This window comes from Phodopus roborovskii, unplaced genomic scaffold (genome assembly GCF_943737965.1).
Source record: "Phodopus roborovskii unplaced genomic scaffold, PHOROB, whole genome shotgun sequence".
NCBI classification, from domain to species: Eukaryota; Metazoa; Chordata; class Mammalia; order Rodentia; family Cricetidae; genus Phodopus; species Phodopus roborovskii.
Window position 1 is genome coordinate 21,805,046 of NW_026126540.1, and position 27,218 is coordinate 21,832,263.

The 27,218-nt window shown below is 53.2% G+C and overlaps 1 protein-coding gene across 5 annotated transcripts; it reads left to right on the plus strand.

Annotated features, from left to right (window-relative positions):
* Positions 1-487: 487 nt before the first annotated feature.
* On the plus strand, positions 488-27,130 carry Mef2d (myocyte enhancer factor 2D). Of its 5 annotated transcripts, none has more exons than XM_051199136.1 (13): positions 488-596; positions 906-1,210; positions 12,858-13,039; positions 13,560-13,763; positions 15,479-15,613; positions 16,374-16,584; positions 16,783-16,839; positions 18,457-18,647; positions 19,126-19,146; positions 20,262-20,391; positions 24,728-24,947; positions 25,245-25,551; positions 25,832-27,130. In XM_051199136.1, exons 3-13 carry the CDS (start codon positions 12,986-12,988, stop codon positions 25,841-25,843), a joined length of 1,542 nt encoding a protein of 513 aa, XP_051055093.1. In that variant the 5' UTR covers positions 488-596; positions 906-1,210; positions 12,858-12,985; the 3' UTR covers positions 25,844-27,130. The 5 variants fall into 5 exon arrangements, with proteins under 5 accessions (XP_051055093.1, XP_051055096.1, XP_051055091.1 ...); XM_051199134.1 differs by lacking the exon at positions 15,479-15,613 and adding an exon at positions 15,292-15,429 and having other exon boundaries at positions 491-596; XM_051199139.1 differs by lacking the exon at positions 19,126-19,146.
* Positions 27,131-27,218: the final 88 nt, after the last annotated feature.

The following is a 27,218-nucleotide window of genomic DNA, read 5'->3' on the forward strand; positions in this document are numbered from 1 at the left end:
ACTTGTTGCCTCTCCGTCTCTCCCACAAAAACCCAGAACAGTAAACTAGACCCTAGCTTGTGAAGAACCTGTGCTTCTGTTCTACAAGGCTTTGAAGTCCAAGCCAGACTCCGTCATTTCCTCAGCCTCCAGGTAGAGCCAGGGAGGACTTGGAAGTGACAGGATGCTGGATGCTGGACAGGAAGTCTGACGGGTCAGTATTCAGAAGCAATGGTGCGCACAATCTTGTTGTGAAGCACTTAAAAATTCGCCACGCCCAGAGGCCTCCAGGGATTTTCAAAGGTTTTTTTTTTTTTTTTTAAAGAGAGTTACTATTTCTTCTTTAAGACCAGGCTTCTGGATTTCCTGTAAGGCAAGGGAGGTGGTGTTTGTGGTCCCGCCCCTTTAAATTGCCCCCTTGGTAGTTCAGTAAGCTGGGGCCCTGCAGGCACTGAAGATTAGGTCACCCGAGAATTATGCACTGTTGCTTTAAATGTCTGGGCGTCAACCGAGCCGGGCCAGGGGAAAGGAGGGGACCTGTCACAGGTAGAGGGAGCAGCGGAGCTCCCCAGGTAACCCCGAGAGCACGCAATCTGGCTTCGGAGCTTTGTCACACAGTAAGTGGAGGGGCTGGGGCCTCCCAACACTCTCTTTCCCCTAGAAGTTATCTACTTAGACCTCGACCAACTCTGGGGCCGGGGCGCTGAGGTCCCTGCGGCCCCGCACTGTCCCGCAGGCGGAGGGATCTGGGCTCCACGCGCCGCGGCCGCGCGCCCCGGCGGGGGTGGGGCGCAGGCGAGGGCAGGGGGCGGGGCTGCATCCAAGGCCGCCCTGCCAGGCCCCGCCCTCGCCCTGCAGGGTCCTCCCATTGGCCCCCCGCTTGTCCATCACCCACCGCCTTCCCCCCCTCCCATCCCGCAAGCTAGGCTGCGCCGTGCCTACGTCGGCCTCGAGTCTGGGGCTGGAGGAGTTGCCTTTGGAGCCCGAAAGGAGGAAGGAAGCAAAATATCAACAACCGTCGAGGCGGCTTGGGCGCTCGGCCGCGTCCCCGCCGCCCGCCGCCGCCACCCCCGCGCGCACCAGGGGGTCCGGACCCTGCGGCGCCGCCCAGGCCGCGTGGACGCGGCGCCTTCGCTGTTCCCTGTCGGAGCTGCGGCTTCGCGCAGCCGAGGATACCGCGGGCCGGGCCGAGGCTCCCGGCGCTGTGACAACCCCGTTCCCCCGTGGGCTGGTGAGTCGCGGCGCGCGCCGGCCCCTTTAAGAGCCCCTCCCCCACGCCGCGCGGCCGAGCGCAGGGTGGTCTGGAGCGCGAGGGGTGCCAGGGCGCCCAGGCACGAGCGTCCCGGGCCGGGCCGGGCCGGGCGGGGCGGCGGCGGCGGCGGCGGTGCTGGGGCGTCTGCTGTGACAGCCGCGCCTGGCACCCGACCCCCGCCGCCTCGCGCTCTGGCGGGCGCAACGCACGTGGCTCCGGCCGCGATCTCGCACCCGTGGGGCCCCCGGGTCGGGTGTGTCAGCGACGCCAGCTGGAGAACCCCTGTCCAGGAGTTTGCAGCCGGTCACATCTGGCAGGACCTGTCCGCGTTTCTCTTGTCGGTCCTGGCGCGAGTAGGATTCGAGTGGTGAGGCTGGCCCAAGGGACTACGGTGCTCCCGGCCACCCGTGGCAGAGATGGGGCAACGAGGCCTCCTAGAGATTCCACCGAGCCTTTGGGGTTCCCAGTGGCCCTGGGCTACCCAGCTTGTCCTGAGTGCCAGCTCAGCCTGCGACTGACCGGCGCATTAGGGCCAGGCTAGGGGACTACAGTGGGTGGATCCGGTATCCTGCCCTCCCCGTCTGAGTTTCCCTCCGAGGCCTAGCTGCTTTGGCTGAGTGAGTGGCGGATCTGGCGGATCTTTCCCCTCCCCCTAGCCCTCAGTGGGTCTGAGCTGCCTGACTGTGGGAAGTTTGCCGTCTGGGATGGTGACCTTGGGCTGCTCTGGCTGGATCTCTGAGGGGAGCCTACTGAGTGCACTTGGCCTTGGGAGCTGTCCACCTCTGTTCCCCTCCCAGCTCTAGCGGAGGCATTGGCTAGGTACCTGTCAGTGTTCCCAGACACCCAGCTTCTGGCCTCTGGCCACCGGCCACCAAGCCCCAGTGCTCAGCCTGACTGTCCCAGCTCCCATGGCCTTGCCAGTGAATGAATTTCCTTCCTGCGTCTTTCAGGATGGGGGTGGGGTGGGGTGGGATGGTTGTGGGAGTGGTTGAGAACCTTGTTATGTGGGGTGGTTGGGGAATACTGGAGCTTATTTACCCCAGAAATGGACACTGGGACCTTGGAATCTCTGTAGGCATTCTTTGTTGTGATTCCTGTGCCCTTCACACATACCCTATGTGTGCCTTTTGTAAGAGGATTCACTTGGAAGGCTGGAGCTTTCATTCATTCCCATACCTACCAGAGTGGTCAAGCATTTTACCTGATATCACACAGCAAATCTGTATCAGAGTTTAATTTCCCCCTTTCTGCCACAGATTTCATGCAGGGGGAGACTCTTAAGAATGAGGACATACAAGCCTTGCTCTTGCAGGCACTGGCCTATAGAAGCAGTAGGACCCAGTCAGAAAGTATGGGAAACCTTGTATTGGGGGATGGGCAAAGGGCTTGTACTGCCTCTGCTAAGCCCAGTGCCTGGAACAGGGTGTGGGGACTTGGACTGGAGGCAGGTGCAGGTTGCCCATCTCCCTCTGTGTGGTGACACTGGGCTGGAGGACCCTGCTCTGGCCCTCTGGCTTCTAGTGCTCATAGGCCAGGCGATGTGACAGGCTGGCTGGCTGGCTGCCGTTATATAATCTCTCCTGCAGGTTTTTTCTTTCTTCTCCCAGTCTTCCTAAGTGGTATAATGGGAAAGGTAGAGGAAATCTCCCCAAGTTGGAAGCTGGACCAGGGGATGGGGCTGGGCTCACTAAGGCCTCACTCTAACCCTGCTCTGGAAGAGGGCTTCTGCCGCAGCATCTTGGGCTCTTGTGTCCCCGGCCTGGACCTCTGCCCATCTTCCCAGCTTTGTCTTCCTTGCCAACTTAGCCCACTGTCCTCCATGGTTGGCCCTGGCCTGGCACTGGTCCTTGTTGTGTATTTTGCTACCCACACTGGAGTGAGTGGATAGTCTGGCTTTTCTCTGTTGTATCCACTTCTCTGTCCCCCTGCCCAGACAGTGTGGCCTACAGGATAAGAGCTGGAGGCAAGGGGGGATAACTGTGTGTCACAAATACAGTTGTTGCTATCCAGGTTCCCTCAAGGGGTTGATGATTCAAGGCAAGCCCAGAGCCCATTGGCAAGGGTCAGATCTAGGGCTCTGTGGTGGTGGGCTTTTTCCATCCCTTGAGACCCTGACTTGGACTTTGTAGGCTCTCTGGAGCCAATTGGCCTGAGAAAATTATGTCCCTTTACAGGGAAGCGGGAAGGAGGAATGGTCGAATGCCGCACAGCCTCCGCATCGCTGTAATCACTGGTGGCTTTTATGAGGTAGTCATGGGGCCAGAGTCCAGCCAACCCTCTGTCCTTCTGTCCCAGTTTGGTGACTTACTCATGGAGGAGAGGTGGCATTAGCTGCTAGGAGCTGTGTTATAGAAATCGACATCTGGCTGTGTTGTGGCTGACATTGCCCTCTCCACAGTTAAGGAGGCTGGATGGAGCTTGGATATCAGGAAGAACTTCCCAGTGATGCTAGGTTGGGGAAAAGATGGCTCTTAATTTGGCTAGGAGAAAGAGGGGGAATCTCAGGCATTCTCCAGTGACTCTGCTAAAAAGGCTTTGACCTTTGGCCTAGTGGGGCTGGTGCTGTTTGACTCCTGGAATATTTTCTCATCTCTCCCTGCCTAGGACAAAGCATATTCTGAGTTGTCGTGGAGCTGTGGGAAGGCTGACCTCAGAGCCCCTTTCCCCAGAAAGCAGGCTGGGGGCTTCTGCAGGCCCAGCTGCACCTGGCAGTCTGCACCAGGTCATGGGACACATGCGGGAAGGGAAGGTGTACAGCACACCCTTGGGGGTGTGACACCCACAGAGCAGCTGTTGCACCGCGGGGGTGGGGGCAGCAGTGGTAAAGATGATTAAAGGATTGGAGAGTGGGGGGTGGTGAGGGACTAGAGGCAGGAAGGCGAAAGGCAGGCGCACAGAACCCAGAGAGCCAGGCTGGTGCAGGGGTTGAGGTCAGAGCACAGATGGGCAGGCAGGGCCTGTCTGTGGAGAGCGAGCCTTGTGAGTCAGGGAGCCCTGGCTGACTTCCACCTCCCTTGCTGTTCTGTCCCTGGCCAGCCAGTGCCCCCACCCCCTGGCCTGAGTCCTTGGGTAAGTCGCCCCTCTTCTCCCTTTTGGTGGCGTAGACACCTGTGTGCTTGATGGTCCATGCTGATCTTTGTCCCCACCTTCATGAGTGAGGCTACTCTGCTGCATTTGGGGGCAAACCCTTCGCTTAGGAGGTCTCCAAAGCTCTCCACATCCACTTTTCTTTCCTTTGTCCAGGCCCAGCCCACATGCCACCCCTCCTCCGGTTTCCAATGGCAGAATTAGGCAGCACTGCTAGTGTGGCGTGGATTGAGGAGGCTGATTGTGGCTGACAGCCCCTTCAGTGTAGTGTACTGGAGGGAGTGACCTGCCCCAAGCTCTGGCCTGTGGCAAACCACACCCAGGCGGGACCATATTTACTCATTTAAACTTACCCTCCCAGGAGGCCCTGAGCTCCAGGCTTGGTCACTGACCTTGGCGTGGTGCCCCTGGCTGTTCTGGGGCCACTCCCCTAACATTGGGCAGACAACATGCCACAGGGAAGGCGTACCCTGCCTGTCCCTAGCTCCCCACTGGCATTACCTGTGCACACCCAGTTTAACAGGGTACATGGTTCAGTCAAAAAATGGAGACTTTTGAGATTCCCCAGTCTCTGTGAAGAGTCCTAAGCTGGACAGGGTTCTGCCTGCTACTGGTCTTTGGCCTTGGGGAAACCAAGGCTAAAACTGAGGATTTATTCAGTGAAGTTCATTGTGAGGGGTGGAGAAGGCATCTCTCCAGGAGGGACTCTAGGCCACTGTTGGCCACAGTGCCACCCTGGTGCAGCACTCAGAGGCCTCAAGGGTGGTTTGGTGACAGTTTGAGGGTCTGTTGCTCTGACTCCTGAGACGGTAATTCCTTCAGATTTCCCCACCAATGGAAGAAGCCCCAAAGCAAGGATCTGGAGCCGGAGCCAGCAGCATACAGAGGCCCCTGGAACCCTGCTTGAGCAGACAGGAAAGGTATTGAAGGTAGCTCAGAGGCAGGGCAGTCCTATCCCCCCTCCACCTCTGCCTTTCCTAGAGGAAGTAGGTTCAGTGGGAAGTGTCACAGCTGCACCCTCCCTCAGGACCTTCAGCCAAGACCTAGGGTTAGGGATGAGGACTTGGAGAATGCTTTGAAGGGGCCACAAGACCCTGGAGTGGCATGAGAAACAGGATCGCCTTCCCACTCAAAGCCAGCTGCCTCCTGGCCTCAAAAACCTGCCCTGCACACGTTCCAGGTCCTTTCCTATTCCTAGTGATGTCCTCCTCCCCCTCAGACTGGGTTTGAGGGCTAGAGAATAATGACTAGACAGGGCAGGAGGGCCAGTGCAGCGGGGGTGGGGCAGATGGCAAGGGGAATAGGCCTCTTCTCTGGGTTCTTTGTGTCCCGTCGATGAAATTGAAGTGGGGACTGCAAGCAGGGACTGGAGTCTGACCTTGGGCCTGGGTCTCCTCCAGCTTATGTGGTGGATGAGGGTGGTCCTCCTTACTCTCTCCCCCTGACATCTGGACCCCTCTCTTTTTGCCCCCACACCTGCCTGCCTCTTGGCAGACTCCCCCGTGTGGTCCCCAAGCAGGCCCTTGGCCAGGCATGGAGTGGAAAACAGGTGTCCTGGCCCAGCTGTTCCTACTCTTCTCCCCACCTGTCGGCCCGGAGTTGGGGGTGTGGAGCTGAGGAGAAAGAAAGCCTTCACCTGTTCCAGGGAGGGATGGGCCTTGCTTGTGAAAGCCCCTGAGAGCTTCCCCTCATAGGAATGAACCCTCTGGGTCATGCATAGACAGACAACAGTCGTTGCTGACAAAGTCAGAGGGGTCTCTGCTGTGTTCTGATGAAACAGTGAACTCTGGTGGATGAAGGCGTGTCTTGATGAGAGTATGTGTTTGCCCAAGGGTGCTCAGGACCCATGGGCTAGGTACCCACCCTCACCTAGTCTTTCCTTAAAGCAATAAGCTAATTCCCATAAGAGCCTCCTTGCCATCTTCTGCTTAGGGCTTAGAGACCCAGCCACCACCAAGGCCCCTTTAAATCCTTGGTGCTTCTTGAGGTCACAATACCAGGAGGATTTGGCGTCCCTGATTGGATTGGCCTCTTTCTGGCCTGTCCCATCTGAGTATGCCTGGCCCTTCAGTTTGCACTGCCTCCCATTCCCCTTATCCCAGAAACCCAGTGATCAGGACTCAGCTCTTGGTCTATTCCTGGATTCTTGAAAAGATAAAGTGCCCTAGGAGAGGGCCCTTGTGATATTCTCCAGCATGCTCTGTGGCCCAGATCATGCTCAGAATTCCCTACTGTTCTTATTTCCATGGGAAGTCCCTCCACTCATCTAGCCAGCACCACTTGTTGCAATAGCAGGGAGCCCCCAAACCAGCACTAGTGGCATCATGCTCATCCCAGTGTCTGTCAAGATGATCTGTCTTCAAGGCCCAGCTGCAACTTTCACTTCTGTCTCCTGAGACCTCAGGGGGAAGTAGAGTAGGGAGGTGGAAGGTGACATGCTAAACGGTCTCAACTGCCCCCACCTCTCCTCAACTAAGGCTTCTAATGGCCAAGGTCACTCATACACTGTTCTTGTCTAGATGACTGAAGTGGGCTTAGATTGCCATGGCAGGATTGGCTGTGAGAAGGATGGCAGTTAGATACCAGAAAGGACTTCCCAGAGTAGGGAAACTCAGCAGGTCTCAGTTCAGAGGGTATGGCTAATGTGTGGTGCTGTAACTGGACAGATGGCAGTTGGACATCCAGGTACTCATGGGGCTGGTTGTCTGCCCATACCTGTGGTGGGAACACAACACCCTCGTGACCTCTGTGTGTCCCCAGCTGTCTGTCTTGGCTGGTTAGCTTCTGACAGGGTGAGCTTGAAACCCAGGGTCTTCTCTGAGTAGGACCCAGTCTTCAAAGTCCCCTTAGTAATCTAACTCATGTCCACTGTCTGGGACACACTCAGCACAGTGGAGAGTAGACTCCAGAGGTCAGGTGCTGGTAGCCCACCTTGAGCTCCATTCTAGATGCTCCTAGCTAGGCTGTGCACTTCTGCCTGTGTGTCCCTGGGCTGTTTGTGCATTCTCACAGAGAAGATGGAGCCAGCTCCGAGGTCCTGAATGCCATGGGGGGGGGGTGCTGCTGGGTAGGGGTGGCCTATGTGCTCTGGAGTGGGAAGCTGAATTTGGAGGAATAAGGGTGGAGATGCTATGCAAATCACCATGCAAATGGGCAGCTGTGAGTCATGGCTACTTGGGCCTATTAGGCAGAGCTAAAGCAATGCACAAGCTTGGGTCTCAAAAATGGGCCACACCAATGGCAGTGACCTTGGGCCTAACCAAAACCAGGACCCTTGGCGCCCTCACATTCTGGGTTCCAAAGGTATACTCTTTGGAGTACATGGCTGACTTTATTCATGATGGGCCTCTACAGGAAGCCCAGGAGCAGAGTAGTGGGGTAGTAGGGCATCTGGGAGAACCTCACCACTGCCCTTCTGGAATTCAGCCCTGGATGAAGCTGGAGGGCCAGTGACTGATTTAGACACACAGCAGGATCTTAGTACAGGCTAGAGAAGCCCAGCCCAGGCCTTCCTGGCAAACTCTTCCTTCACTGCCTGACCTCGAGGACTCACCTCTGTGCTACCAGGATGCAGTCTGTCTTCTGTAGCCCACAATAGTCCCTGAGGCCCAGCGGGTGGCTCTAGGGTGGGAGTAGCTAGGTGGGAGGAGGCATAGGGAGCCTCAAGGCTTCAGCTGCTACAGGAAGAGTGAGAGCTAGACTGCAGGAAGGACAGGGAGTGGGCCACAGTTGACAGACAGTCCCTCTCGGAGAAAACAGGATGACATTTTCCCAAGAGGTTTGCTAGACAGGAGGGGTGGGAAGTGTGGGGGGGGGTTGCCCAATGGAAGCGAGGGGAAGGTGGGTGCTCCTCAAGCCAGTTTCTGTCTCTACAGGTCACAGTGCCTGGGACCATCCCTCCCTAGCCTTGCTTTCCTGGACTGCCCCCTAGCCCGCCCTCAGGTCCCTTGTTGGTGAGTTATAATTAGCTCACTGCCCAGGCTAAAAATAGCCCCTGCCCAACCCCAAGCTGCTGGCTGGGGGAGGGGATGGAGGGACGTGGTGTGGGAACCAGGGTTTTAGGTAGTCAGCCTTCAGAACTCAGAAGGCTTGGGGCTTGCACCTTAGTATGCTGTTGGGAACTCTAGAGGAGAGAGTTAGCTTGGGGCAGGGAGGGTGCCCCCGGGGCAGGCTCCTGGGGCACCCCTCCGCTGCCCAGCCCAGTTGCTTTCCTAGCCTTGTGCCTTTGCCTCACTGGCCCCTTTCTGTCTTCTTCCTGTGTCTCTGCATCTGTCCCCACCTTGCCCACGCCTCCCCCACTTAGTTAAGCAGGCTGCCCGACTGTGGGGGTGACAGGTGGATTGGATTGTCGCCCCCTCCCCCAGCGCCTGCTGCTTATTTCATGCCCTGCAGCCCTACCCGGGAGAGGGTGGAGGAGGGTGACAGCTGTCTTCAGTGCAGCCTGAGGCCCCCCAGCGGCCTACAAGGGAGGGGAGCCCTGCCTAATGAGAGCAGATCCCTCCTGCCTCCCACTCCCTTAGCCCAGGGCTTGGCCTTTCTGGCCTCTGCTCCTTTGGAACCTGCTGGTATAGGGCTCCAGAGTCAGCTGCATGCTGCCTTTTAGAGCCTCAGGCAACCAGACACAGTGCTCAGGGGCAGAAGGGCGTGAGAGCAGAAAATAGGGGTTCATTGCTGAAGAGCTGAGAAAGGATAGAGACTTCTGGAGGAAGGATGTTCCTGCCTGGCCCTTCAGCGGTGGCTGCAGGAACCAGTCCTGACCTTACTCCCATCTCCACCCAGGCCTTTTACACAGGAACTGAGATGCCTCATTCTGAAACCCCAGAGTGGTTTGACTATTGCTCAGGTACCAAGACGTGTGACATTAGGGAGACAAGGGCCTATCCTCCTATGACCCCTCAAGCCAGCGTCCCTTTGCTTTTCACTTGTCCCTCCTTTGCGCCTGTAAACAGTGCACAGTTGCCATGGGATCCTAGATCCTGTGCCGCGCCCCCCCTTACAGGTCCCCCAGCCAGTGCTTTCTTCTTTCTGCTGCTGCTGTGGCCTTCTGGGAGCACTACCCTGTCCAGCTAGAACCTAGTGCAGGGCAGTGCTGTGACACAGCTGTGGTCTGAGGTCAGGATGGGAAGACCTGGGGCCTGGCACCTCAGCATGTCTGCCAAGAGCTGCAGACTAGGCTTAGAAGAGCAGCAGCCCAGCACTCAGGAGCCAGAGGCAGACAGATCTCTGTGAGTTCGAGGACAGTCAGGGCTACACAGAGAGACCCTCTCTCAGCCCACCCCCCAAAAAAAAAAAAAAAAGGAAAAAAAGAAGGAAAGAGCAGCCCAAAGGCCAGGACATGGGAGAAGAGGGGCTGGCTAAGGCTAAGCCAGGTAGTAGCAGAGCCTGCATCTGGAGAGCACATGCCCAGGCCTCTGGCGCCTGGCAGTTAGTTAGGTTGTGGAACAGAGGACTAATTAAGTAGGTCCAGGAGTTCGATAAAACCTCCTGATGGAGTGGGGAAGTTGGGTCAGTCTGAGGACCTTTGTGACCATCTCTGCCCAAGACTGAGTTCCTAATCTTGCCCTAGGGCTTCTGAAGCAATGTGGAGGACAGCAGAGGGGACAGAGCCTGCTTTGTAAGAGAGCTTGTGGTTAGCTAGGAGGAAGGACTGCCCAAGGCAGGGTATTATAAATGGCTGAGCCAGTGTAGAAGGAGTCAGGCTTTCTGGGCCCTGACCTCTTAGACAGGTTAAAGGATACTCACTGGGTCTCTCTGGCTTCCCTGCCTTCTCAGCCATGATCTCTCTCATATCCTAGCTCCCCCAGCATGCAGCAGGGATGGGGGGGCAGTGTAGGAGATCAGCCAGGGAGCTGGTTGCCAGGCGACAGTTGCCTAAGCAACCCCATCCTCTCCATCTCCATGTGCTCAGGGCTGCTCCTTGGAAGACTTAGAGTCTTACCCTCTGCACCAGCCTAGCTGAGTGTAGAGAGGGATGAGGGTGAGGGTGGCAGAGTTGGTTGGAGGGTCAGAGGTGTCCAAGCTGATAGGCTTTGAGGGCAGCTGATAGCTCAGCAGAGGACAGTGAGTGAGAACAGCAGGACAGACAGAGATTAGACTGCAGGAAGGACTTTCTCCTGGGCTCATGTTTTCTTTGCATAGGTATTTTCTGGGTTACTTTCTACAGGTAGTAGCATAGTAAAAAGACAGATCTGATTCCTGCCTTTATGAAGCTCCAATTTTGGGGGAACCAGGCACAGAAGAGAAGCATAATTATTTGGAGATTGAGACAGTTCATGTTCCCCGTTCCTGAGGAGATAGCACTGGCCATAAGCAAAAGAGAGGCTCTGTCATCAAAAATCTATTCATGGACTGAATGTGGTGAGCTGGAGACAGGAAAGGGGACAAGAAGGAAGGCAGCTAGCTGCATGGCTACTGGGGTCAGGAGACCTTTCATGGTGGTTCTAGATTGGAGTTCCCAAGGCTGGGCCAGAGAGATCCTTAAAAACCAACTTAACCATAGCCCTTTCTCCAGTGTGCATTCCCACCTGAAGAGGCCAATGGGGAAGACAGTTTGAGGACCATCCTAAGAGTTAGGAATAAAGTCTAAAAGTTCAGCTGGAGCCTCTGCAGTGAGTTGAGCAGGATTTGGGTCACAAGCCAGGAGAGGTGCCTGCTGCTTGGGTCATGGAGGGCTATCTAGGCTGCTGCTGGTCTGGGATGTAGAAGGCCAGGGACTGTGAAGTTCCTTGAGTATCTGAGTAAGGGAAAAGGGCGTTGGTTCCCTCTTTTGGTGACCTTACACACATGCAGACAAAACACTTCCTTCCAGGGGAGGAAAAGGAGCTAGATGTTCTCTGTAGACACTTAGGCAGAGTGGAAGCTAGACAATGAATTCTGAGGGACAGTCATGTGATCTCTGATGGTCCTAAGCAGGTTGGGGCCTTCCCTCCCCTCCCCTATCTATCATAGTCAGGTACCTGGTGAACTTGGCCATTTACTCTCTGTAAATTTCGGGCCTTGTGGCATAGGCTTTACTTCACAGCCACTGGCACCCAGCTATTGCTGAGGAACCCTTACCTCCCTGCCTGCGAGCGTGTCTATTCGCCAAATATGTGCAGCTCCTGTGGAGACCAGATGACATGGATATCTTAGGCTGGGTGGTGGCAGGTGGATCTCTGTGAGTTTGAGGCCATCTTGGTCTACAAAACAAGTTCCAGGACAGCCAGAGCTGTTAAAAAAAGAAAAGAAAAGAAAAGAAAAAACCCTGCCACCCCCTCCCCCCAAAAAGAATAATTTGTGCTGGAAACTGAACCCTGCTCCTTTACAAGATCAGCAAGGGCTCTTAAATGCTAAGCCATCTTCTCAGTCTTCCAGAACATCCTCTTTGCAAATCTCCTGCCCCCCCCCCAGTTTAATTATTTATTTATTTGTTTGTTTTTGTTTTTTCCAAGGCAGGGATCTCACTGTGTAGACCAGGCTGGCCTCAACTCCCTGATATCCGCCTGCCTCTGCCTCCTAAGTGCTGGGGATTAAAGCCCTGTGCCACCACCACCCGGCTACTGTCTTCTTGTCTTTTGCCAGAAAGGCTCCTGCAGCAAAGCTAAACATTACTATGGAATTTACAGCCTGTGGTGCCGGTTCTCTGGTACATTATAGAAACACTGGCCTGGATTAGGGTGAATTCAGTGATGGAGGACTTACCTAGGGAGTGTGAAACTATAGGTTCCATACCAGGCATCAGAGAAAAGAGCCAGACTTTGTGGTGCAGGCCTGTCACCATTACTTCTTGGGAGGTTGAGGCCAGCCTGGGAAACTTAGAAAGACCTGAGCTCAAGAAATAAAAATGGAGGTGAGGATGCAGCTAGGCAGAGCCTTCCTAGCCTGTGCAGGACCATTGAGTTCAGTCCCCAATGTGAGGTGGGTGAGGAGTTAGGGAAAATAGATTTGTCTGTGTGTAAGCAGCAGGACATCCTCCTTCAGACAAAAACTGTACTTGGGCTGAGAGAATGAAACAGACTGATGTACACAAGCTGTGACTGGGGGTGGGCATTCTATAATTCCAGCCTCCACGGTCCCCAGGTTCCATTAGTTCATGTAAGGACCCTGCTGCCAACCTGAACTGGGGCACCAGGCATCTTCCCTCAGCCTGTTGCACTCAGTCTGGGTAGATATTAGTTCAACATGTTCTCACTATGGTTCCAGCATAGGAACCTCCACTGGTCCAGGTGGTGGTGGTGGGTAGGAGGGAGGGGGAATACAATACATAGTACAGACAAGCTATACAAGAGAATAGGGTATGGGTACTCTCCAAGAAGCCAAGAGCCCAATATCTTCTGTGTGACCTAAAGTCCAAGAAAACCAATGACTTGGAGAATCAGCCTAGACCCAAGTACTAGTCCCAGTGGGAGCCTAACTTACATGTAATATTGGGGGGCACATTTCCACTATAGCCAATATTGCCTCAATTTGGGGTGGGGCACATCTCAAGTCTGGCCCACATCTCAAGCAACAAAGCTGGGGCTTGGGGGTCTAATGTCCTTTTATGACCTTCCACTCCCAGGAGGCTGTGCATGGGTTTTCTGCAGACCATGAACTGAACACTAGTCCCAGACATTCATGAGCACAGTGTGAGGCTCCTGACCACCACCCAGCGGCCCCTTCTTCCGGCAGCAAGGACCCCCGGAGAAGATGGGGAGGAAAAAGATTCAGATCCAGCGAATTACTGATGAGCGGAACCGCCAGGTGAGGAGATCCAAGAGTCCCACATGGTATGTGAGCAAGGGGGCAGGGAGCCAACATCTGTCACCCATGATCAGTTCTAGAAGAGGGCTTTCTTGGAAGCCCAGGAACTCAGTGGCGGTTGTAGCACAGGAGCCAGTCTGCATGGAGAGAGGGTCACCTTTGTGTGCCTCTTTAGCTCTGCAGGTCTGAGATGACCAGGGCTTCACACCATTGCCATACCCGCAGCTCCCTCGTCCCCGCAGGGATCCGCCCTCTCCTTGCCCAGGAACTGCGCTGCTCTTCTCAGCCCACTGCACAGAGATGTGGCCTCCTGGCCATCTCAATCCTTTCCCATCAGAGGCTGGTGTGTCTTGGCTGTGGTCTAGTCAAGGGGTGCTGTTGTGTTCTTTTCTAGACCAAGGATTTCCATAGACAGTGGTTGAGTCACCCTGAGAATGGAACTCTAGGGTAGGGGCTATGTCCAGGTATCTGTGGGCAGAGGGACTCATTGTGGACCTGGCCACCCACTACTCTCCTGCAGGTGACATTCACCAAGCGGAAGTTTGGGCTGATGAAGAAGGCTTACGAGCTGAGTGTGCTATGTGACTGCGAGATTGCACTCATCATCTTCAACCACTCCAACAAGCTGTTTCAGTACGCCAGCACCGACATGGACAAAGTGCTGCTCAAGTACACGGAGTACAACGAACCGCATGAGAGCCGCACCAATGCTGACATCATAGAGGTGCGCCCGTGCCCACCTCTGCCCATGTGTAAATCCATCTCTTCTCCTGAACCGAGGCCCCAAGGAAGGAGGGGCGTGGCAGCGAAGGCATGAGACATGTAGTCAATACCAGGTCTCAGCCAAGTCTGAGGCACATCCTGCTGTCTTCTGCTCTCTCTTTAGCGCCTCCTTCCTTCATCCTCTGGGATATTCCTCTTTTGTGTCTCCTTTGTTCCCGCCTCTCCTTTCTGTCCTGTTCCTTAATGGGTCTGTGTGGTTCTCGTCCTCTACTTCAGAGTCAAAATTTGAAATGTTGAGGACTTGAGCTTTGGGATTCATCTCTGGTCTTTACTGGCCACGTGGACTTAGGCAGGTGGCTTGGTTTCTCTGGGCTGTGGTCTCTTCCACAGACTGAGCAGTGCTGGCTATAAGGCTGTTCTGTGAACAAACAGCTCATGTTTCTCACTCTAGGATGCCAATATGGGGCACAGAGGCCAAGAGTACTGGCTGCTCTTCCGGAGGAGCGGGGTTCAATTCCCAGCACCCACATGGCAGCTCAGAACTGCCTGTAACTCCAGTCCCATGGGATCCACTCACTTCTGACCCCACAGGCACCAGGCACTCATGTGGTATATATACATACAGACAAAACAGACATACACATGAGATAAACTAATAATAATAATAATAATAATAAGCCAGATGGTGGTGGCACACACCTTTAATCCCAGCACTTGGGAGGCAGAGGCTGGCAGATTTCTGTGAGTTTGAGGCCAGCCTCTTGTACAGAGTGAGTCCCAGGGCAAATGGGGATACATAGTGAAACCCTGTGTTAAAAAGAAAAAAAGTAATAATAATAAGAAAAAAGTAAAAATTAAGCAAGGGCTGGGGAGATGTCTTAGCAGGTAAAAGCGCTTATTGCCAAGTCAAGTCTGATGACCTGAGTTTAAATTCCAGGATCCCCATGGTAAAAGGAAGAGAACCAACCCCTGCAGGTTGTCCTCTGACATGCACTCATGTGCCCTGGCATGTGCACGCACACACATGTAAATAAATAAATGTGATTTAAAAAAAAAAAATAAAACAAGTATCTTTAAAGTTCTGAGCAACTACAAGTACTTGAGTCTGCCACAGGTACACTCTAGGTCATGTGCAAGGCCTTGGCCTGGTCCTTTGTGCTCTCCTGTACCCTCCTCTCCTGTCTCCATCCAGTTCTCTACCTCAGTAGAACCTAGGGGTTTGGATGGGCAGAGCCCCCCACCCCCACCCCCAAACACATCCTTAGGGGAACAGGCTGGGGTTGGCCTCTCCCTGCACAGAGTGTGGAATATACCTGTCCCATGCCAGTACACTGCCTGGGCTAGGTCCCACTTCCCTCAGGGCCCCAAGGGAGCATTGTAGCAGGGAGGATGGCTCTTGGGGGGGGGGGGGACTGGAGCTTCTGGGAACCATGGGAGAGAAGTTGGAAAAGAACAAGGGATCGTTGGGAGGAGCTTGGAGGAGGCAGGAGGACCATTGCTGGCTGGCTGACTGAGTGGTGCGGTTGCAGACCCTGAGGAAGAAGGGTTTCAACGGCTGTGACAGCCCAGAGCCGGATGGGGAGGACTCACTGGAGCAGAGCCCCCTGCTGGAGGACAAGTACCGGCGGGCCAGTGAGGAGTTGGATGGGCTCTTCAGGCGCTATGGGGTGAGCCCTCCTCACCTTTTCTGTGGTCCCCTTCCGGCCCCTCCCCCAGGCGCTGCACAAGAAGCACAGGGAGTGTGAGAGCCCTGAGGTGGACGAGGCGTTTGCCCTGACCCCCCAGACGGAGGAGAAGTATAAAAAGATAGACGAGGAATTTGATAAGATGATGCAGAGTTATAGACTGGCCGTGAGTAGTCGCATGGAGGAGAGCCTCCTGTGCTGCATGGTGTGGCTTCACCCAGCCTTGCCCGGCCCTCGGCTGCCTCTGATGGGTGGACTAGGATGAGCCGGCTTGGAGCTGGTACTGACCGCTGAGGAATTCCTGGCCTTGGTTTTGATAACCCTCTTCTTGTAAAGTTCTTGCATAAGCTAGAGAGACAGGCATTGTCCCCCACCAACAAAAAGTGTGCAAATGCTTTGAGTCTTTAGAGGACAAAGAAGAGTATGTTTTGGGGAGAGGCCTCTTGGGCTGCTTCGGCACCTCTGCCTAAGACATTGAGCTGTGTCTAAAGGAGGTGGAAGTGCTAAAGGGAAGGGAGAGGGTGGGCTGGAGCTGCACCTGAAGCAGGCCAAATGGTGGGTGGCCACTTAGTGAAGCCATACTGCCAGGAGTGTGTGAGTTTGGGTCTGTATGCAGGGCACTAACTTGCTCCCAGTGTGTCCTGCCTGGCTGAGGACTAACCCACCTCCACTGGGGGTATCCAGTCCTGTCTGCAGGGGGCAGAGCCTTGCTCTCCTGCCTTGGACCAGACCTATGTTGCAAGGTGCTCTCATCTTTCTGATGGGAGGTAGGTAGGACTGCAAAAGGGCTGAAGGCAGGGAGCCCAAGCTGCTGGCCCTTGGAGATAGTCCAGGAGCCAGAGCGCTCTTGTGCCTACCCTCTAGGGAAAAATGGGTCCAGGTAGAGTTTCACCTGGTGTGACACTGCCCTCCATCTTTCTGTCTAGTCATCTGTTCCGGCCCCCAACTTTGCCATGCCTGTCACAGTGCCCGTGTCCAATCAGAGCTCCATGCAGTTCAGCAATCCCAGTGGCTCTCTGGTCACTCCTTCCCTGGTGACATCATCCCTCACGGACCCACGGCTCCTGTCCCCCCAGCAGCCAGCACTACAGAGAAACAGTGTTTCTCCAGGCCTGCCCCAGAGGCCTGCTAGTGCAGGTAAGTGGGCTGGAGGGTGAATTGCTAAGATGGAAGTGAGCCTCTGGGCTTCCGTTTTCAACTGGGGGGGGGGTTCTTCCCGTCACAGCATTCCTGAATGTGTGTGACTCATGAGGGGGAAAGGCCTAGGGCTCCCCAGGAAACCCTCTTCTTGTCCAGTCCCAAGATAAAGCTTATGATAGCTCTGTTTTCTCCCAGGAGCCATGCTGGGCGGAGACCTCAACAGTGCTAACGGAGCCTGCCCCAGTCCCGTTGGTGAGTGTGGCTGCCTGCCTTCCACGGGGTGGCTCAGAGGGGCCAGGAACTAAAGGGAATGGGAGGAAAAAAGATTTGAAGGCCCCTGGATTATTTTGGTATCTACAGCAGTGACCAGTTAGCAGAGGTATAGGTCAAGAAAGCTAAGAATGCATCTACAGTGTATTGAAGTGGAAGGTCTAGCATTTTCCATTTTGTCCCCCCCCCCAACCCCCGTGTTTTTTTTTTTTTTTTTTTTTTTTTTAACTTAATTTAATTTTTTTTTTTTTTTTTGGAGACAAGTCTCACTATGTAGTCCTGGCTGACCTGGAACTTAATGTGTAGACCCAGATGGTGTCAAATTCATAGAATCCACCTGCCTCTGCTACCTGAGTATTGGGATTAAAGGCAAGTGCCACCATGCCTGACCATGGCCCAGTATTTTCAAATAAAAGGGAATCTTGTTGGGATCAGGACTTGCCTAGATGAATGGTAGGCATGTATTTACCAGCCATGCACACAGGCCTCTGTGCCCCCATGGGGTCACCGTACAGATATGTACCTGTGGGTATACGTACCAGAGTCACAGAAAGAAACTACTGCTGGCCCTGTGCCCAACCACTTCCAGCCATTCTTAATCTTGGTCTGTGCTGGTGTATGGCTGGTGACCTTCTAATGTCACCATTGACGTCGCCCTGTCATTCTTGCCATTCCCAGAGTGATCTTGGAGTTGGGATAGAGACAGCAACACACTTTGAGAGTAACTGTGTGCTCTCAGGGGACAGAGCCAGGTGGGATTTTACACTATAGTCACCACATACATTCCTGAACCTTAGACTCCCCCGATTCAGTCAGTGAACCACCCCTTTCCTGTCCTGTGTGAAGTGGGCAGAGGTGCCTCGGCAATAGTTGTGCATTGGAGTCATGGAATTACGTAGTAGAGGTATATACCTCCTTTGTTTGCCCTGGGCAAGTCATCACACCTCTTTTAACTAGTGCCGTGTTTCCCTCTCTGCCCAGATCTGATAATGCCCATCCCATGCGCTGCACGGGGCTGAACACATATGAGATACTGTGTATGGAAGGCCTGTACCTGGCAGAGTGCAGAACAAATATAAAAGATAGTTGTGATGCCTTTATCCCCATTCTAGTTATGGTGGTGACAGTAGCACCATTACCGGCATCAGTGGCCTGTCTACCCCAGGCTGGTCTTGTGTTGATCAAAAGCACAGTTACAGTTCCTGTCAAAGAAACAATCTAAATGGTTAGCTAGCCCTGGTGATCCGGCTCCTAATGAAGACCAGGTCATAGCCTACCGTCTTTTCCCACTAGTCATTATGCATCCCGTATGAAGTAGATGGAGGGGTCTAAGTGCTAGATGGGCAAAGGCATGGCTGTAGGGCTCTGTTGTGTACCCAGGGCTGATAGTGACACATTGTGACGCTTTTTAGTTCTGTATTCGGCCCCACGCTCCCACTGGAAGCTGAGTTGAGGACCAAGGCTTTAGGCTGTTCATGTGGAACCATAGCATGCCTCTGAGGTCCTCCAGGTGACAGATTGACAGATATGACTGATGGGGCAGTTGGCAGGGACAGAAGGCAGGCCAGCATTTTTTCTTTCTTCATCTCACTTCTCCAGGGAATGGCTACGTCAGTGCCCGAGCTTCCCCTGGCCTCCTTCCTGTGGCCAATGGCAACAGCCTAAACAAAGTCATCCCTGCCAAGTCTCCACCCCCACCCACCCACAACACCCAGCTTGGAGCCCCCAGCCGCAAGCCTGATCTGCGGGTCATCACTTCCCAGGGAGGCAAAGGGTTAATGCATCATTTGGTGAGTGGGTTTCTGGGCCATGGCAGGGACTGGGAAGGTGGGAAGAGAAGAGTGACCTCTAGCAAGAGAAATGAAGGTTAGTGGTATGTAGTAGGACTGAGAAAGGAAGGGGAGGAAGGAGAAAATAGTTTTTTGTGAACCTTTTCTTCCCTGAGGGCCTCTTGTGAGGTTAGAACACAGTGGTGCTGGCCAGAGGGTAGTAGAAATGAACAGGAGATAGGAGAAAAGGTTCTGTGGTGGAAAGGATGATACAGGAATTCACACTGCAGCATGAGAATAAGAACTAGCTCACAGTGTCTGGCTGGTGGAGGCCAGGTTACAGTGTTTTCTGGATATCAGACAGTCAGAATATCTGGATATATCCTTCTGGGCCAGAAAGAACACTCTGCTCTCAGGCAGATAGGTAGATGGGGTGGCTGTGTGGGAAAGACAGAAGCCATAGCCTGAACATCCTCTCTGGTTTTGTTTCTGCTACCAGACTGAGGACCATTTAGATCTGGTAAGTGTGGCTGAGATATTAGCAGTGCTTTTGGGTTCCAGCTTTGCCCTTGTTATCCAGTCTATAGCATGAGTATGTGTATCCGTCTTCTCCCTGTGTGTGGTTGTTTAGTTCCTGGCTGCCAGGAGCTGTGCTTAGAGCTGAGTGAGACACTGAGGTGAATGGGGCAGGGGGAAGGGCTAGACATGGTATGCATGTTTATCTGCGTGTGCATGAGTGTCTATGTATTACCACATTTACTCAAAACATATATGTGTGTGCATCTGGAAAAGAGCATGAGGCGATCCCCAAGCCTTTGAGGCCCCAGCCAAATGCCTGAATTGAGCCCCTGGATTCCACTGGCTACCTGATTCCACAGAGGCCCACACAACATTGTAACCCAAGACTGACCTAATCCTTACAGGAAAATCTAGGAAAGTCAGTTTTCCAGGGGCAGCTGAGCCCTGAGGCAGGACTGAAATTGTTCTTAGCAAGGGCTTCCCTACCTGTCTGTTTGCTAGCTCCTACCCTGAGCCCATCTCACAAGCACTTATACAGCCCTCCCATGCTTTCATACTCACCATCAGCCAGGAAAGAGGAGGGTGCTTCCTCCCCAGCTTGCTGACAGGAGGCCAGAAAGGCTGGAAAAGGCAAGCAGGCTTTGGCGGCCAACACACCGGCAGTTTCGGCCCCAGCGTGGAGTTGGAATAAACAAGTGACTCAGCAGCAGATGGAGCTGACAGCCCTAAACACGTGTGTGCATACATGCCATCACATGCCACCCCAGATCCCACATTCCATTCGCAGATGCCAGTATACATCTCCAGGGGCATCTGCTACTGTAATGGGTGTAGAGGAGACCCCAGTGATTCTAACCCAAGGGAGACCACAGCTCTTCTGTCCCTCCACCCAGGAGCCATGGCTGTGTTCACATTGAGCTCCAGGCTGTCCCCATGCCTTCCTTTCTGCATGGGTGCAGATGCAAGTTAATCTGTGCATGTTTTTCTCCATGAGGCTTCCAGCCTTGTGTTTGTGTGTCTGTGGGCCTCCATGCTGTGGTGCCTACCCTTGGAATTCAGGGACCTTGAGGTAGCCCATCCATTTGCCATCTCTTGACAGACACTTTTCTCCTACAGAACAATGCCCAGCGCCTTGGGGTCTCCCAGTCTACCCACTCGCTTACCACCCCAGTGGTTTCTGTGGCAACACCAAGTTTACTCAGCCAGGGCCTCCCCTTTTCCTCCATGCCCACTGCCTACAACACAGGTGAGTGTTCATGTTACTTGGGACATTTGTACACTTGTACTTAGGGCAAGCGAGTGACCAGAGAAGGAGACTTAGAATGCTGGATAGGCCCCGATCTGAGGAAGAGTCTCCATTAATTAGTGTTATAGTTAGTAGATCAGACAAATAAAAACAGAGTGCCAGGTGGGGGTGTGGCTCAGTTGGTAAAGTGTTTACCTTGAAGGCATGCAGCCTTAGGTTCCGTTTCTAGCCCTTCATGAGCTAGATGTGGTGGCTCTCACCTGTAACCCGAGCACTCAGGAGGTGGATATCAGAGGGTCAGAAGTTCAGTGTTACCCTCAGCTACAAAGGGAGCTAAGTCCAGCTGGAGCTACCTACAGAGACCTGGCTAAAGATAGGGCTCAACAATGAGGAGCACTGGCTGCTCTTCCAGAAAGCCAAAGCTCAGCTCCCAGAACCCACTCAGGTTACTCACAACTCCTGGCCTCTAGACACCCTGTACATGTGTGGTATACACACTCACACACACACACACACACACACACACACACACACAGTATTTTTTATAAATGGAGAAATAACAAAATTCTTGGGTAAATTTGAACTTCAGATAAAACAAGTACATTCTTTGTGCTAAAGTGTATCCCAAAGACATACTTCTCGTTTTTTTAGTACGTTGTTTATCAGAAATCTGTTTTGAACTGAGTATCTCTTATTTTTAACATAGGTCCCCTGCCTGCCCAGTGTGAGGGGGTGAAGGGTCAGGATGGAGGTGGTGGCCTGAGCAGATGATCAGGTCACCAGGCTGATAAATAGACTTGCGGTTTGAACCCAGGAAGGAGAATATGATCAGTGCAGCAAAGCTTCCTGGGGGTGAAGAGCCAGTGACAAGTGGCTGGGTGCAGAGTGGGTTTGCTCAGTGCAGCAGTGAGTGGGACGCAGGCAAAGGTGCACACTTCCCGGGACATGGGAAAGGCCTCTGGGTAGAACTGCAGAAGGACATTCAGTGCAAGCTGGCATGGGTCCCCAGGGTTGTTGTGGTTTTGTCAGCCACTTATACCTTCCCCAGAACAGTGCGTGGTGCTCCCAGCCTTCCTTGCCTGCCTTTTCACGCTGCTGTGTCTGTCAGGGACCTGCTGGTGGGAAAAGGCTTTATCACCTAGTTGCAGAGCTGTTGTGTGGCAGGAGGCTTTTTCCCAACAGGGAGGCCATTTCCCACCTCAACCTCTGGCCCTCATAGTTGAGTGACCTGTGCTCAGACTGATTGGGCGGTGAGAGTAAACTAAACCAGAAGACCCCAAACTCTCCCACCTCCCTAAGTCCTCTTAAAGCTGAAGCAAAACTTACCTTTGCCCTCCTTCCCAGCAGTGGGAGAAATCCTGAGCGGCAGGAGGCAGCCTCGTTCATGCTTCTACAGGGACAGGCTATTGAGTCTGGGCAGACTTTCCTGCCCAAATGGCTGGGAAAAGGCTGCTTCAGAAATGGCACCCTGTGGGCCTGTCTCCTGTTGGGGAGTATTAGTAGATGAGAGGACTATGAGGTTCTACTAGCCTGTCTCTCCCCCTGCCCGCCCCAAGGGTAAGGAGAAGTCTTCTTCCTAAGTCTTAACAGGAGAATGGACTAAACACAGCTCAGATCTCCTTGGAAAATTTGTTTGGGAATCCTACCATGGGAGCTTTCTGCTTTTCCCACCCAGTCTTGTCAAAGAGGAAGGAAGTTAGTGGACATCAGTGAACCTGAAACAGGCTCTTAACAGAACTGGCTATGGACTCTTTTGTATCACTGGGGTGTGAAAGCAAGGCTCCAGTTCCTATTGCCACAGGATTAGCTAAGCAGACTTCTGTCAGCAGCAAACATTTGTGGGTACCCCATATAGTGTAAGCTAAACTCCAGCAGGTGCTGGGTGATCTACTCTGCTAATACCCTTCCTAAGAGATGGGTCTAGCCCTTGAGGGCACAGCTTTAGAAGTCTTGTCTGTGGTGACTACAAGAGCAGCATGAGGAGGCAGCCAGGTGGCCTGGGGATTGACCTCTAGGCCCTTAGGAAATGAGCTTCCCAGTAAATAGGGTTAGTGTGGTAGGATGGGACAGGACTAAGAGTTGGATTGTTCTGATCCCTCCCTAGGTCCTTGGCAAGGCCCTGCCCTGTTCTGAACCTGGCTTTCTTGTTTTAAAATAAGCGTTAAATATGGTTAGTCCTATGGCCCACTTTTTGCTCTTACACTGCTCTTTTTTTGGTTTTGATTTTGGTTGGTTGGTTTTGGGTTTTGGTTTTGGGGTTTGTGGTTTTGGGGTTTTTTGAGGTAAGGTTTCTCTGTGTAGCCCTGGCTGTCCTGGAACTCACTATGTAGATCAGGGTGACCTCAGACTCACAGAGATCCACCTGCCTCTGCTCCCAAGGGCTGGGATTAAAGGCATGCGTCACCACCATTTCTCTTACACTGAATTTTAATTCTAGTAACCAGGTTTCTGGAGAGATGGGTTAGAAATTAAAAGCACTGGCTGCTCTTCAGAGGTCCTGGGTTCGTTTTCCAGCACCAACATGGCAGCTTATAACTAACTCCAGTTCCAGGGCATACGACATCCTCACACATACATGAAGGCAAAACACCAATGCACTTAAAATAAAAATAACTCTTTTTTTAATTCTAGGAAAAAAAAAAACCTTAAAAACATAAAAAACAAACAAACAAAAAACCTAGTAACTGCCATTGGCCAGGCTATAGTGAGGTTTAAAGGTACTGAAAAAAGCTGGGCATAGTGGTATACACCTTTAATCCCAACACTCAGGAGTCAGGCAGGCAAATGTCTATTAGTTCAAAGCCAGCCTGACCTACATACTGAATTCTAGGTCAGCCAGGGCTATATAGTGTGACCCTGTCTCCAAAAATAAAATAAGGGCTGGAGAGATGGCTCAGAGGTTAAGAGTACGGGATGCTCTTCCAGAGGTCCTGAGTTCAATTCCTAGCAACCACATGGTGGCTCACAGCCATCTATAATGAGATCTGGTGCCCTCTTCTGGTGTAAGGGTATGCATGTAGGCAAAACAGTGTATACATAATAAATAAATCTTTATAAATAAAATAAAATTGTTGGAGAGGTTTGGGGTGCAGAGCAGATCAGTAGATCAGTGGTGAGTTCTTGCCTAGCATGTGCAAGACCTACATTGTGGAAAAACAATAAATAAAAGCAGTGAAGTGGCCAGGGCTCTCAAGAGTGCTACCACTAACTTTCCCTGTGAAGGCAGCTCCTCAGACCTGAAGCTGCACCCGTCTCCTGTGAGCAGTGGTGCGTGGGGAGTCTTGGAGTGTTCACTAGGAGCCCATGCTGTTGCTGTCCTACATGCTTCCTGTAGGACATGCCACTTGCTTATCCTTGATGGCTCTGCTGTAGAAGGGACTGTTGCCCCTGCTATAGAGAGTATTTTTCCCGGATCTCATAGTGAGTAGAGGTTGCCAAGAATCTCTCCTCATAGCTCAAGCTGTGGATGTTACAGAGGTCAAACTATCTTCCTGCACAAACAGGGCTAGAGCAAGTGACCTTGGATTCACTGTGGAACATAAGTTGGGGGTGACTGGACAGTACATCTCTTTCTAGCATGTCTTCCCACTGTGTACACATCTCTGTGGCTTTTGTGGAAGACATTTCTAAATATCTCAAATAGGATATAGCATGAGGCGTACTAGAGATGTGTGAATGGTGAGGCGCTTAACCAGTTCACCTGTTAACAGGGCAGATGTCACAATGTTTTCCTTAAGATCAGTGCTAAGACAAGCACTCTTCTCCATAATGCAATGTCCCCAGCTTAGGCCCTGAAGCCCCTTTCTGCTTCAGGGACATGAGTATTGGATGCAGACTCATTTCTTATGTCTCTATGCAAGCAGCAGCTTAAGCCCTGTATTTTTCTTTTTTTTTTTTTTTGTTTTTTTTTTTTTTTTTTTTTTTTTTTTTTTTTTTTTTTGTTTTTGTTTTTGAGACAGGGTTTCTCTGTGTAGCTTTGGAGCCTGTCCTGGAATTCTCTTTGTAGACCAGGCTGGCCTCAGTCTCACCGAGCTCTTCCTGCCTCTGCTTCCCAAGTGCTGGGATTAAAGGTGTGTGCCACCACTGCCCTGGCTTACCTTGAGCCCTGTTTAGGGATCAGGGAAGAAGGTAGAATGTGGCCAGTGTGCTCCTAGAGCTCCCAGCTGCCTCTCCTCGGCCTGATACTGGGCAGAGGCTACCGGGCCTTCTCCATTGCCTTCCCTCATTTCTCTCTGTAACTGTCCTTTCACAACTGTGGTTAGACACCAGCTGTCCTCCCCAAAGGGCTGGGTGAGGTGCTCCCCCTCCACGTTCCCCTTGATTTCTCTTACTACAGATTACCAGCTACCCAGTGCAGAGCTATCCTCCTTACCAGCCTTCAGCTCACCTGCAGGGCTGGCACTAGGCAATGTCACCGCCTGGCAACAGCCCCAGCAGCCCCAGCAGCCACAACAACCACAGCCGCCACAGTCACAGCCACAGCCGCCACAGCCACAGCCACAGCAGCCACCTCAGCCACAGTCCCACTTGGTTCCCGTATCTCTCAGCAACCTCATGTGAGTCTTTTGGAGGCCTTCCATGGGATTGGTGGGGAGTGAGGGACAGGTCTCCTTGAAGTTGTCCATTTTCAGTAAGTGGCGGTCATGAGCCCTTCCTCCCAGCCAGCAGGGCTAAGGGTGTGGGCTTTAGACGATGGTGTGGACACGATGGAGCTAACACTCATTTCTCTTCTTTCCTTTTGACACATGTCTCTCTCTTCACCCCACTCTCATTCTGTGGTGTTTTTACCCTTTGGTGACTTCTGCCCATTCTTTCTGTTATTGCCTCCTATGTTTCTGACCCCTGAACTCCAGCCCAGGCAGCCCCTTGCCCCATGTGGGTGCTGCTCTCACTGTCACCACCCACCCCCACATCAGCATCAAGTCAGAACCAGTGTCCCCAAGCCGTGAACGCAGCCCTGCACCTCCTCCACCAGCTGTGTTCCCAGCGGCCCGCCCTGAGCCTGGTGAAGGTCTCAGCAGCCCAGCTGGAGGATCCTATGAGACCGGGGACCGGGATGATGGACGGGGGGACTTTGGGCCTACACTAGGCCTGCTGCGCCCAGCCCCAGAGCCTGAGGCTGATGGCTCAGCTGTGAAGAGGATGCGGCTGGATACTTGGGTACTGTAACATTGCCCTTCTGTCTGCCGGTGTCTGCATCACCCAGGGACTGCCCCACATGCACTCAGCCTGCTTTCTTTCCCACCCGAGAGGCCTTGTGGCCAGGCATTCCTTTTGGGTCAGTACTCACAGCCCTTGACCCCTCCTCGCAGCACTGTGCCCTGCTCAGTGACCTGCAGCTGGCCTCGCCCTAGAGTTTTACCCCTTGGGAGAGGGTTGGGGTGCATCCTACAGGCCAGGCTGCCCCTCACACCACCTTTTCCATCTCCTCTCTTCACAGACATTAAAGTGACGGTTCCCACTCCCTCCTCTCAGCCTCCCTGATGAAGAGTTGACAATCTCACCGCCCACCCCTCCCTGTCCTGGGCTCCTCCCGCTCGACCCCCCACTTCCTTTCTTCTGCTCCATGTCCTGTTGATGGTTACATTTGTGTATAATTATATTATTATTATTATTATTATTATATTTTTAAATTCGAATTCTCGCTTTAGAGAGAGGGATGCTTTTGCCCCTTTCTTGGCCCCACCATTTTCACTGGTGGGGGACTCTCTTTATTGCGGGAAGGGGGGGGACACTTTGCACGTTGTACACATATGCTGCAGGAAGGGGGGGGGCAGTAGGCCTTGGAGAAGGACAGGTGCCGAGCCCTGCATGTGGAGCCTCCCATCCCATTCCTAGATAGATGTAAAGAACCAAAAACTATCCAACAACAGAAACCCGGACAGTAGACTGAAACCCCAGAGCTGGCTTGATGATGGGTTTGTGTCTCAGGGACAGGAAGAGGCAGACTCTGCTTCTGGGCTGTTCACAGCTAATTACCCATCTTGGTCCCTCCAGCTTTCTGCGTACACACCACACTCACTGATCCTGTGTGCTGCATCACAAGATCTGGGTGCTATGCTAGGCAGGCTGCCTGGGAGTCTGAGGCCAGGGCAGGGGCTTGCGGTAGGAACCTCTCCCCAGGTAACATTGGAGGGAGACCGCTGTAGAGAGAGGGCTAATGAGGGCAGTAAGGACTGGGTGTGATGACCTGGGACCCTACCCCTGGCTTTTTTTAAAAAATGTACAGTGCAATAGATCCCCATCCCTCGGCCTGTCCCAACCCTAGAAAGCTGGCCATGTACTGGAAGAGTTGGGAGAGGACCTTCAGTGAACTGGCTCCAGGGTGGTTCCCTGGGGCACTGAGGGCAGGAGGCCTGTCAGGGGCAGGCACGGGGCGGGCACCTCTCTGCTCTGCGCACCCATACCCAGAAGAGTGCACACTGGGCACACAGCACGGTCTGTGGAGCTAGAGGTCCCTGCAGGTGAGGCCCCTCCCCCATCCTCCCGGCTGTTGCCCTGACCCACCTCCCAGCTCTTTTTGTGCTCCTTGTCTCGCTACCTCCTGTCCCTCCACCTCCAGGCCACACCCCAAACCTGCCCTCTTGCTACTGTAATTGTAAATAGCGACCTTCCAAAATGTTAGTGGTTAACAGTCCAGGAAACTGTTGTGTTTGTTGTTGTTGTATTGATATGAAATGAGATTCTATTTTTGTCAAAGTATATTGTAATAATAATGACTCAAATGGCCCGTACTGTACAGATGGGATTCTTCTGCTGTTCTTGCCTTCCTCTCCCAGACCTGTGCTTTGTCGCCTCCTCAGTGGGGCTGCAGGCAAGCACCCAGG

What these genes read in the sequence shown, in the direction of transcription:
- Mef2d (XM_051199134.1), top strand. Translation starts at nt 12,986, where the DNA reads ATGGGGAGGAAAAAGATTCAGATCCAGCGAATTACTGATGAGCGGAAC. An exon ending in CCAGAGGCCTGCTAGTGCAG is followed by an intron (nt 16,585 to 16,782) that starts GTAAGTGGGCTG and finishes GTTTTCTCCCAG; the next exon opens with GAGCCATGCTGGGCGGAGAC. An exon ending in AAGGGTTAATGCATCATTTG is followed by an intron (nt 18,648 to 19,125) that starts GTGAGTGGGTTT and finishes TTCTGCTACCAG; the next exon opens with ACTGAGGACCATTTAGATCT.